The sequence below is a fragment of the Balaenoptera musculus genome, chromosome 9 (assembly GCF_009873245.2).
Source record: "Balaenoptera musculus isolate JJ_BM4_2016_0621 chromosome 9, mBalMus1.pri.v3, whole genome shotgun sequence".
NCBI lineage: Eukaryota > Metazoa > Chordata > Mammalia > Artiodactyla > Balaenopteridae > Balaenoptera > Balaenoptera musculus.
The window spans coordinates 88,036,913-88,048,997 of NC_045793.1; the positions used below are offsets into that span (position 1 = coordinate 88,036,913).

Genomic DNA, 12,085 nt, shown 5'->3' on the forward strand with positions numbered 1-12,085 from the left:
GCAATTAAGAGATTCCAAAATAGACAAGGGTGCCAGCAAAAGGAGAACGGAGGTTAATCCTGAGACTGAAACTCATTTTTTGGAACTCTCAATTTTATGTATGTATTAGAAGAAATCTTAAAATATGCATTTTCAACGTGTTAGATGTGCTTTTCATTTTTCTTGCTGTTGATTTGAAATAGTGTTAAGTGGAAACACCTCAGAGATTATTATAATCTGACCTAGAATTTTCGTGCCTCAGGATCAGTCCAGGAAGAATGAATCTGAGAAGAACCCAGCTGGTTAATTCCCACCCAGCAAACTTCTATGAAAACCCTGGCATGTGGAAAACAGCCAGAAGGATAAAGATCTAAGGTGAGGAGAATGATAAAAATCCAATTATCACAATTAAGTGGTTGGAATGATTGGTCAATTGTGAAATTCACAGAACAGTGTTGTTTTTCCAGGAGACTATGGTGTTGCTCTATAGAGATTTTGAGAGTGTTTTGTGGGATTTTTTTTTTTTTTTTAAGAATTTTGGTAGGAACTTTTTTAATAAATTTATTTATTTATTTATTTTTGCTGTGTTGGGTCTTCGTTTCTGTGCGAGGGCTTTCTCTAGTTGCGGCGAGCGGGGGCCACTCTTCATCGCGGTGCGCGGGCCTCTCACTATCGCGGGCTCTGTTGTTGCGGAGCACAGGCTCCAGATGCGCAGGCTCAGTAGTTGTGGCTCACGGGCTTAGTTGCTCCGTGGCATGTGGGATCTTCCCAGACCAGGGCTCGAACCCGTGTCCCCTGCATTGGCAGGCAGATTCTCAACCACTGCGCCACCAGGGAAGCCCTGTGGGATTTTTTTAAATGGTGAAAAATATGACACAAATGCTTGGTTTGGCACTGAAAATGTTTTTTCCTAGAGAGTAGTACAAGTCATTTTCTTTTGTTTGGTGACCTGAAATGCTGAACATTGTTTTAAAGGGGGAAAAGAGAGAAAAAGGAAATGGCTCAGGGCAAACTATTTTGTCAGAATTTAGAATCAGATGTTAACACACGGTTTGCAGTTTTTCTACTATACTATGATCAATGTATTTATGTGTATGTGTGTAGATATATATAAACATGGAATGTGCATATACGTGTGTTGGAGTAATAGATTAAGGACCTCCTCATTCCTGGAGTGTGGAAAATACCCTCCAATTTCCCCCAACATTCTAGGTTAAAATGTCTTCAGTGTTTAGATAAAATAATACAGAATTTAAAGGTAATGCCTACAGAATCTAGAGCCTTTATAACAAAACCTCTAAAATGCTTTATAAAAACTTTACCTTTTGACTTCCATTAAAATCTTCTTTAATCAAAATGACACTAGAAAAAGAGTCTACTATATTTATTTGAAAATAACCATTTCTTTATAACTTTCTGTTGTTTTCCAATTTTCTTTCATTCATTCATTGATTTCTTTCTTCAACAAATAATTACCGGTTGCCAGTTATACCAAGCTCAATACCACGTGTTATAAAAACAAACTTGAAAGGAGAGTTCACAGATACGTGCAGGGAGAGTAATGACAACTTAGGGCTGCAGACCAAGTTCTATCCCTTGTTAAATCCCATTTGGTTATATGATTAATTATCAATGCTCCAGTCTATTCAGTCTCAAGGGTATTTATTGATATGTAAATGCCTAACGCAAGGCATGCATTTCTGAGTTGAACGTCTTATCTAGAAGTTTGGCTCAGTCAGTAAGACTGTGCATTTTGCTGGGTACTGTGAGAATAAAAATAAAAATATGATCTATATATGTAGGGAACACAATGAGAGGGGCAGTCAAAGAAAGGAAAGATCAGTGTACTCTGCCCTAGTCCCAGAAAGCCCTATGGAAGTGAAACCGAGCAGGACCCTGTGGGGCTTCTGGGCACAAAAGCCTTTCCGTGTCCCCCATTCCTTGTTTGTAGGGAATAGACTCCAGCCTCTATGACCTTCCCTGAGTCCCAAAGGGCAGATTCAAACAGTTGTCAGTCAGGGAAGGGAGGGTATGCAGAGACAAGGGAGGAACAGCCAAGAAACAATAATGCAGCCTTGGGGCAGGGTTGTGGTTCTGCCTCAAGGGATACACATTAACAATATCTTTTGAGCTCTTTATAGAACTAAAACCCAACAAGTGGCAGATGTCAGCATTCTTCATACCAGAGAAGACCACCTGAGGCCAGCTTAAAGGAACCAGAGAAGCCTATCAAGAGATCACCTGAGATGAGATTAAAAGAGTGCAGGCCCTGCACACACCTTAATCTTATCAGCAACTCCACCCTGGAACTATTGCTATAAAACTCCTCACCAAATCCTCCTGGGGTGGGAAACAGTTTTTCAGGGCAGGAGCCCACTGTGTCCCCCTTTGCCTGGCAAAGCAATAAAGCTATTCTTTTCTACTTCATCCAAAATTCTGTCTCTGAGATTCGATTTGGCATTTGTATACAGAGGCCAAGCTTTCGATGTCAGAAGCAGCAGGATTTGGGCAAAACACTGCAAGGTTTACATGGATGTGAGAGGCCGTGGAAGGCATAACAGAAAGCAGTGGAGGCTAAGCAAAGAGGGAAACTGGCAAAATCTGGGATGATGAGGAGAGCTTCCTGTTTGGAGCAGAGGACTCATGTTTGGGAAAAGAAAATAAGTTCTGTAGTTAGGGCAGCAGTATTGGAGACTATCCTAACACTGGTGATGGAAGAGTGACAGGATAGAAGCATGTTTTCAGAGAAATTAATCTAGGGTGGTTTGCAAAGGTCTAAGGAACCCTTCCTTTGGGTTATTACCCCTTCTTTACTTCAATTATGCTGGCTGGTAGCGGGGGCCAAACTGTGTATCCCACCTCTCTGCCAAAGGAGTGAGTACATAACTCTGGCCATGCCAATCATATTATGCCATTCCCCGGACACGTGACTGGCCAATCAGAAACCTTTCCCACATTTTCCTATGGAGTTGCTTACAGAGCTCTGTGGCCATGGTTTCACTCTCACAATGACAGCTGACCTGAAAATAGAGTCTCCTCTTAAGGAGAGAGTTCTGTGGGCATTTGAGTTTCCAGCTCCAAGTATCTCTGAGTCAAGTTTCATCTAAGCCCTCACTGTTTTGATTACAAGAACCAAATTTCCTTCTTTTTTGCTTAAGCTAGTTTCTCTCACTTAGAATTCAAAACAGATCTGACTGATAACAAGAGAAAAAAGTAAAAATATGATCCTTAGATATTTTGACAAAAATTTAGGGAGAAAGCTGGTTTCAGAGAGGAAGAGAATGATTTTATTTTTGAAATGCTGATTTTGTTAGTGGCAGGGCGTACATATGGAAATATTCAATGATACCAGTTTGAAATTTATTTTCATAAAATAAAATATGAAATATTTTTATTTCATATAAAAATGAAATGATATGTATGATAGCTAATACTTATAAGGCTATTTCTATATGCCCAACACTATCCTTTATTCTTTACCTGCATTAACTCACTCCCAACATCCTACTTTACAGTCGAGAAAACTGTGACACAGAAAGATGTTATAACTCTGCAAGGTGAACCAATTAATTAGTTTTGGAGCCCAGGTATAAAGCCAGGTAGCTTGACTCAAGACATAATCTTGAATTAAGTGTTAGAAATATTGATATGTAACCTTTATATGTTTAAAATATCTGTGTGTACGCACACATGTTTACTGGGGTGTTTGGGTAAATATTGGTTAAGGATTCATAATCTTGTTTTAAAATTGATGGTTATAGGAGCCACAATCTTTTCATTTTTGCACGATTATACAGTGTACCCAGATCTATGCAATGAATATTGGTCACTTATTGACTATTATCTCTAAGACTAATGACATGGGGATCTTAGATGTCAATGGATAAGAAATATCATTAAATGGAATCCATCCCTGATTTTCTGTCATTTTCCATCTTGTTTACTTTGTTATTTACATTTTCTTGTTTACATTTTCTATCTCATTTACATTTTCTGACTCTTTGTTCTGCACCTGCATCAAAACAAAAGCTGTACCTATTTTTGTCTTTGCATACATTAACTTGTTTTGGATTTCTGCCCAAACAGGTTCTGCAACACATCAGCCCTATGGTATATCACCCACCTTTGTGTACTTGCTATGTGACGTGGAATGGGACATTTTCAGTTGTCCTAGAATTGGCGGCTATAGTCCCTGCTGGAAAGAAGTGGTGCTGGTCACCCCACATTCTAAAGAGAGCTGCCAATAATTAGGGTTGAACACATTGCTCAGGTTGGAGAGCTGGACCTGCTCCCCTCTGCAGTCCTTTCGAAAACTAGATGAAGAGATGAATTGGAGGAGGCAGGAAGAAAAGAATGTCCTGTCTGGACTGTAGCAAGGGAGGAGAGGGAGGTGGTTCTCTCAGCCGCATCCCTCACCAAGCAACGTGGGTTAGGAGTGTTCCAAGAGAATCAGCCTTAGGGATTCTGGCTGGCACCTCAGTCCCTAGTTGGCATGTACTGATCTGTCTGCTTCCACTGGGAAAGCTGAACCCTGCAAGAAAACCTTCTACTCAGAGTCCCTGTTATGGGGTGCCCCCAAATTCATATGTTGAAAGGCTAACCCTTAAAGGGATGGTATTAGGAGGTGGGGCCTTTGGCAGGTAATTAAATTATGAAGGTGGAGTCCTCATGATGGGATTAGTGCCCTTATAAGAAGAGACAGGAGAAGGCCTGCTTTTTCCCTCTCTGCTCTCTCTCTCCACCATGTGAGGATACAATGCAAAGATGGCCGTCCTGCAAATGTGGAAGCAGGCCCTCACTAGACATTGAATCTGCTAGTGCCTTGATCTTGGACTTTCCAGCTTTCAGAACTGTGAGAAAAAAAAGTTTGCTGTTGAAGCCACGCACTTTATGGTATTTTGTTATAGTAGCCCAAGTTGACTAGGACGGTCCCACATCAGCCGATGCCACCAGCAGCCACCAAACTGAGCTGAAATAGGACCCGAGATGTCTGCTCTTGATGGAGAGGTGGTCAGTACCCTAAGAATGGCTTTGCACACCCCTACCCTCACCTTTATTCCTCCTTCCTCCAATCATATTCTTGGGATTAATGGATTGACAAATTTAATAAACATTTCTAGAAATGCTTTCTACATGTTAGGTACTGTTCTACATGATTTACTAACTCTTTTAACCTGCATAATAACCCTAATGAGGTAGATACTCTTTTACAAATGAGGAAGCCAAGTCACAGAGAGGTTAAGTTATTTGTTCCAAGTCACACAGCTAGGAAGTGGCAGAATCAGACTGAAACAGGCAGTCTGGCTCCAGAGTTGCTGTTGTTAACTTCTAAGCTCCACCACCTCCACCACCACTCATGTCCTCACCCCCAGGCCCGCGTGCTCACACACCCTCCAAAGCCTGGTATGAGAAGGGGCCAAGACCCTGCCCCACTCAAAGCCCCCCAAGGCACAAGCCTGGCTGGCACTGGAGGAAAGGAAAGCAATGAGCTTTAAATCAGGTCCAAGAAGGGCAGGAATTTTAAACCGGGCTATCTGGATTTGTAGTAAGCAAAGACAAGCATAAAACTATGAGTTTCCCAAATGGAGTTAAGGCATAGAAATTTGACAAAGTCCAGTCAAAAGCAGGGAATGTAGGGAAAAATAAAACTGCGTCATATTTGTACCTTCTGAGTTCAGACGGCTCCAACATCACATATTGAAATAGCCACTGTCCTGAACACTTACTCCCGGCTCTTAGTCATACCTTGCTGAAATACAGAGATGATCCAGAAGAGATGACTCCACACCCTTCTTCTGGTTTTACAACTTCTCCCCCAATAACTTCTTGCCAGTCAGACTCCCAAGCATTCGGGTTCTCAAAGTCCGACATGATCGTGGAAGGAAGGGCAGCTTCTGGGTGGCACTCAGTGCCTTGGTATCCCTGGTCACACCTATGAGAGAGGAGGGCCGAGTGAACAAGTGATGGACTCCTGTGTGAATGCCACAGCCATCTGACCTGCAACATTTCCTATATCTCACTTTCGTTTGGGTATTAGCATCTGCACTAGACTTTTCTCTACAGTGTAATCTTTGAATATGGTGGTAACAACCTTCAGTTTTTCACAAGGGGGAAAAAAAGGGATAGAATCCGTTCTTAAAACAAATAGTGCTGTAATAGTAGAGATGAGGCATCAAGTAGTAATGAAGGATACAGGTGTGTGTGCACACGTGTGATGGGGGAGGGGAAGAATCGTGAGATCCTCCCGTAGGTTTAAAAGGTCACATATAAATGTTTGTCTGCTCACCCAACATTTAATTGTGGCTGTGTTTTATAGTTCCTCTTTCTGATTAGATTATGTCTCTTTTAGAGCCTTTAAGTATTCAAGTGTGTTCCTATCTCATCCTCATTAGCGATAATCACCATCTCCCACTGTACACAACCTTGAGCTTTTGGCGAAGTGCTGTAGGAAAAGCGTGTAGCAGCTGTTTGACTAGGGCTTTAAGACTATCAAGGGAAGGAAGGGGGAAGCAATAGCAAGGCTCTGTTAACTAACAAAGAGGACTCTGGGGCTAATTGATAAACTCTGAAATTTAAACCCAGGCGGTTACATTTTAAGGTTTACAATCTATGGCTTTATACTTATTGAAATGCATCAATATCTTTTACATCTAAAATAAAGACAGAAAGGAGGATCGTTTTCCTTTGGCAATCTCATTATTTATCAGGTGATCCCTATAACTGATGACAGCTGCTGTGGTATGGCTATAAACATACATCCGGAAAAGCAGAGTCAACCAGGCCTCCTGACACACGTACCTGCACATGCCGTGGTCGCAGGAGCCATGCCCACTGCACATGTTTGGGCACTGCTGCCCAATGTAAATGCTGTCTAACGCCCACTCGTCTTGGGCTGTGTAATAGCTCTGACTCCAGCGGAAGCGGGTGGCGCTGGACCTAGAAACAAGGCACAGTAACAAAAACAGTATTTTAACTGACACGGGATCGTACAGACAAAGAATGTCAGAGCTCAAAATCCTTCAGAGAACGAACTCTCTGGAACTTGAATTTAGCTGCTAATCATCCACCATGAAGGAAAGCCTATTTTGTATATACCTCAATCTTAATTTGAGACTAAATTTAATTAATTAATTTGTATTTTAAAGAAAAACACAGTATCAGATTTTTGTTGTTGTTGCACAGGGATTTGATGCTCGGAAAAGAAAGGAAGTAAGACGATATTTTTTAAAAATAAAAGTTTGTAAGAAACTGTCTCTTTCACAGATGAAAACGCACAGTGTTTAACTTAGAGTAATGCAGTTTCTTAAAATAAACGTATCAGTAGTTATTGGAAGACTTCCAGTTAGCTCTCAATATAAAACAAAAGTTTTGTTTGGAGGTATTGTTTTGGGGTTGAGGGGATGGGCTACAATGTACTATTTTACAAGTAAGAACATCTGGGTGCTAAATCCTGCTTCTTATTTCTGAAACATTAACTTGCTTGGATTTCAGGGACAAGCTGATGTTAAGTGGAGATAAAAACTTAAATAGTCCATTACACATAGAGAAATACTTGGGACCCTGATTCGTCTAAAGTACATATAAAGTCTAAAGAAGAGGATGTTTGAGAGCAATGCCAGGAAGGTTTTCATTCAGTGACTACCATAAAAAAATTCTTTTAAAATCACATCATACTTTTCACCTCTAGGAACTTTCAGGGATCCATGATTAGTTCTTTCTGGTCAAAGTGCCAAAAAAAAAAGAAAACAAAAAGAATTTGCAGAATTAACGTGCATGCTCAGTTCCATTAATTAAACCCTCCCCAAGTACACTATCTACCGATACACTTGATCTTAATGGCTCTGAATGATCCATTAAAGTCTACTGCATCAATTACCCACATATTGAATACTCCCTAAGTACATAACAGGCTGTTAAAATCCAGACTAAGCCTTTACTGTTTATTTTACTAACGATCTGTGGCTAATAGGTTGCATTTCTATTCCTAGTAGGATGATTCCAGGATTCACTGAGGTGCATCCAGTAGACACAGGTTTGCAGGATATCAGTGCTCTTCATGGTACATACAATGAGACAGATGCACCTCTTCTATGGTAATAGTTCATATTTGTAATCTAACAGCCATCACAACTTTCACAGTCCCATTAAGAAATGTTTTTTAGAAAAGCCTACTATAAAAGTAGGTACATTATCTTAGAGCCCCACAGAAAACAAATAAATAAAGATGCATGCACCACTGTCATTTAAAGGAGAGATGACTATATTTCTTTTAAGATCGATTACAATCTGAGTCAAGTCTAGGGTCACAGGTATCTAGACTGTGAACTCCTTTGGGGACAGGGATATGTTTTTGTCTCAGTAGTTTGCACAGGAACAGAATAAAGTAAGTGTACAAAAATAGTCTGCTAAAAAATGAGCCAATGAGTGGATGGACAAGGCCAGGAAAGGGCAGCCTGTTTCTGACTTCTGTAGGTAACAGTGTGAAGAAAGTGCTAGGAGTCAGGCGACCCGTCCCGCAGGACCCTGGCTCTGCAATTTATCAGCTGTGTGATCTTTAGTGGGAAATTTAAGCCTTCAGGGGCTTCTAGTTCCTCACCTCTCAAATAAATAGATTGGGCAATCTGATTTCTAAGATCCCTTCCAGCTCAAAAATTTAATGATTGTTCTGGTGGTTTGTTGACCGAGGTGATAGTTTATTTTCTTTAGAGTCACATGCTTACATGAAACCCATGGCATACATTATTTTGAAGTTTTGATGTTTCAAACATTAAAATGGGGTTGGAGGGTTTCAGAACCTGACCTAGATTTCTCAGTTTATTTATGCTTCTAAACAGTCACATGTAAACACTCTCCAAATTCTTTTTATAAGTAAATTAATCCTTACATGTACCTATGAACTCTTGAAAAGATATTTCCTTAAGATAAAAAGCTTAAAAAGTGAATTATTCCATTTAAAGTGACAATCCGCAGTTTCATGTGCTGATGTTAATTAACAGAAAAGAAAGCAAAAGCAGTTGAATATTGGCTTCGTTTTTAGTGAGAAAAGAAAAATTAGTTGTGTGAGCAATCTCCAGCTGGTCACATGTGAGAACACAAGGTGTGATCTCACTGATTTGCAGCTGCATCACTGCTAAATATCGCCCTCAATACAAATATTTAATTTGCCAATTTTCTCTTTCTCTCTCTCTTCCTCTTTCTCCCTGCCTCTGTCTCTCTCTCAAAACTAAGTATTCTTAGGAGGAGAATCTTGTGTACTTTGGATTGAGTCTGGAAATAGCAGTACTGCTGTGTGGATCATGAAATGAAGTTGACCTACATTTAAAATTCAAACTATGGATTCTCAAAGGCAACAAAACTTGACAGTCTCTTCTTTATTTGATTTTTTTCCTCTTATAAACTTCTAGACTGAAATAAAATACCATTGAGTCATCTCTCGATAGGTAACTGAGGAATCAAGGTAAATGAAGGCTGACTAAATTGTATTTTCTACCTTCAGAGTGACTGTAATTACATTTACCCAAATATTCTGAAACTCATTCAGTCATTAGGTGTTGGTTTGTTCATGAAGTCAGCAATTGACAGCTGTTTGGGTCTCATTAGGCCCTGTTCTTATGTAAACGTCTCTCACAAAAACAAAATTAATTTTCATTGGGTAACAAATGTTCAGTTCATATACAAAATAATTTCTTTGAGCAGGTGTATACACATTCAATATTCCACTCTAAGTTTTCCTATCTAGCATTATCTTCTAAAGTTAACAGATCTTTGACAGTGCAGACCACATTTGCTTGTCTACTTTCAATTTGTAGTTGCATGCGCTTGACAATCAAAACAGCAGAAGAAAGATTCACCAAAAGGAATATTGCTTCATACTAAACTGTACTTCCTTGCCCCAATGCTTGGGAAAAACATGCAATTTGCAAAAGTTTGAAATGCATATCATAAAGTTATCAAGAATGCCAAAGAGAATAAATGTACTTTATAGCAGAGCTTTAAAGCATTACAGATCTAAAAGCAATGATAATAACCATTTGAACACTATTTTTTTGAAATACTATAACAATAATGTTTAGCTTACGTATTAGTCAGTAGAAATGTTAAAATAAATATCCTATCGGGTGGTTTGTTTTTAAGAAATATTTTTACTTTCTTTACACAGGGCTTTGAAGGAAATCTGGAAAAGCAGAATTCAATTATTTACCTACATGTACTTAAAGGCAAATTGTCAGAGGAATGATGTAGTAGATTTTTTTTCAGTTTGTAAAAAGAGATGGTTTGTAATAAAACATCTCTTTAGTTCATCAAGGCACACTGAATTGAAATTTATTTAATTTCCCAACATTTAATGAGCACCCCTACAACATGCCAGGTTCTGTGTTAAAACTAAACAGTTTAAGGATCAATATATTTCCTCTCAAGTGCTGAATAAACATTGACAAGAACCGGACCTTTTCTTACTATACTAAAACTTTCAACCCACTGGTACTATCTTTTAAGCTAAGAAAATAATAATGCAACATACAATCTCAGTGTAAAATAACCTGCAAAGGCCTTTTCGATAAAGGATGATACTTTTTGGATATTGCCTAAACTATATTAATTAAGAATAATAATTTAAAACATTTCTGGGAACAAAAGGACATCTCTAAAATACACTATCAGTATTATCTTGTCATAATTTTGAAATTGTACCCCACATGTCAATGAATAAAAATCAGTGTTTTTTTAAATAATGAGGGTAATATACTTAATGGCAAAATAATGGGGGCAAATTAAATAAAAAAAGCTCAGTAGCTTTGCACCAAGTATGACCAGTATTTCAATTGTTTGATGTGTCGCTTTTTATAATCTTGATAGATATGCTTGGAATATCATTGAAATTAAATAAAAATCTTGATTATATTCCCAGCAGTAGATATAAAAAAGTAGGATGTTAGAAAAAGTAGCAACTTGTTATACAAAGCATTAATAGAGTATCCAGGAAATGGCTCACAGTTGGATATAAAAAAATCTGTGGAAATCAAATTTCAAGCGTTTTGTTCCAACCGACATAATGATGAATCCTTAAAAATAATCAAGGAGGCATTCTTCTATAATGTAGTAATTTAATCTTCAACTAAAGGAGGTATAATAATAATTCTAGGTAGTTATCTAACCAATTGTTTTTTTGTACAGCCTAACTTACATGAAATAGTCTGAGAAGGGTTGATTTAGTAATTTTCTTTACAAAAGGGGTCTTGGAAGGCAGATACCACAGAAAAATATAAGTTTTGTCTCTTTTATGCTTTTTCTGCTACACAAATCACAGAATCTTAGAATTCCAGAACTGCCAGGGACCTTTTAAGATTGTCTAGTTCAACCTCTTCATCATACACATAAGGAGTCACGTTTGAAGAGGCTGTGAATGGCTAAAGCATGTAGTCAATCAGTAGAGATATACTGAGAACTCAGCCCTTCTAATTTCTAGTCAAAGGTTCTTTCCTGGGCAAGCTCGTCCTATCCCAGGGCTTAAATACGACTCATAGTATTTAACTTTTCAACCCAAACCTCTTTTCTGAGCTCCAGATTCATAAGTCCAATTGGCTTCTTGACATTTCTGCTTGAGTAGATAAGTATCTCAAACTTCACATTAGAAAACCTAAGAAGCACTATGTCTCTTAATTCTCTGCCCTAAATCCACTCCTCCAATCCCTCCCATCTCAGTCAGTGGTATTACCATCCAACAATGTTCCCAGGCCCAGACTTTGGAAACTGCTTTTGATTCTTCCATTTCTACCTCAGCCCCCATCTGGTCCATCAGCAAGCCCTATTTGATTAAAATACATTTCGCAAAAGATGTCTCTTTCCACGTTGTTACTATCATACTCCAAGCCACCTAAACATCTAATGCCTGGACCTCCCCCCTCGAACTGGTCTCCCTGTCTTCACTCTTTATCCTACAATCTATTCCTCACATAGGCCTCAGAGTGATCAGTCTAACATGAAACAATGTAATATTTGGGGAAAATGTGCTTTTCTCTTTCATATTATCAAATGTTTAAATTTCTCCCTAGTTACTGAGGCTTCTGCTTCCTGCGGGATGATTTCCATTGTTACTGAAAGAATG

At 38.9% G+C, this 12,085-nt stretch overlaps 1 protein-coding gene across 3 annotated transcripts in view; it reads right to left on the reverse strand.

Annotated features, from left to right (window-relative positions):
• The window catches only part of RELN (reelin), a 531,612-nt gene that overhangs the window by 111,121 nt on the left and 408,406 nt on the right, over positions 1 to 12,085 (reverse strand). For all 3 annotated transcript variants that reach the window (XM_036863169.1, XM_036863168.1, XM_036863166.1), the window contains exons 23-24: positions 6,778 to 6,915; positions 5,725 to 5,911 (exon numbers count right to left, since the gene is read on the reverse strand). In XM_036863169.1, coding sequence (XP_036719064.1) covers positions 5,725 to 5,911; positions 6,778 to 6,915 — 325 coding nt within the window. The remainder of the gene's footprint in view (positions 1 to 5,724; positions 5,912 to 6,777; positions 6,916 to 12,085) is intronic.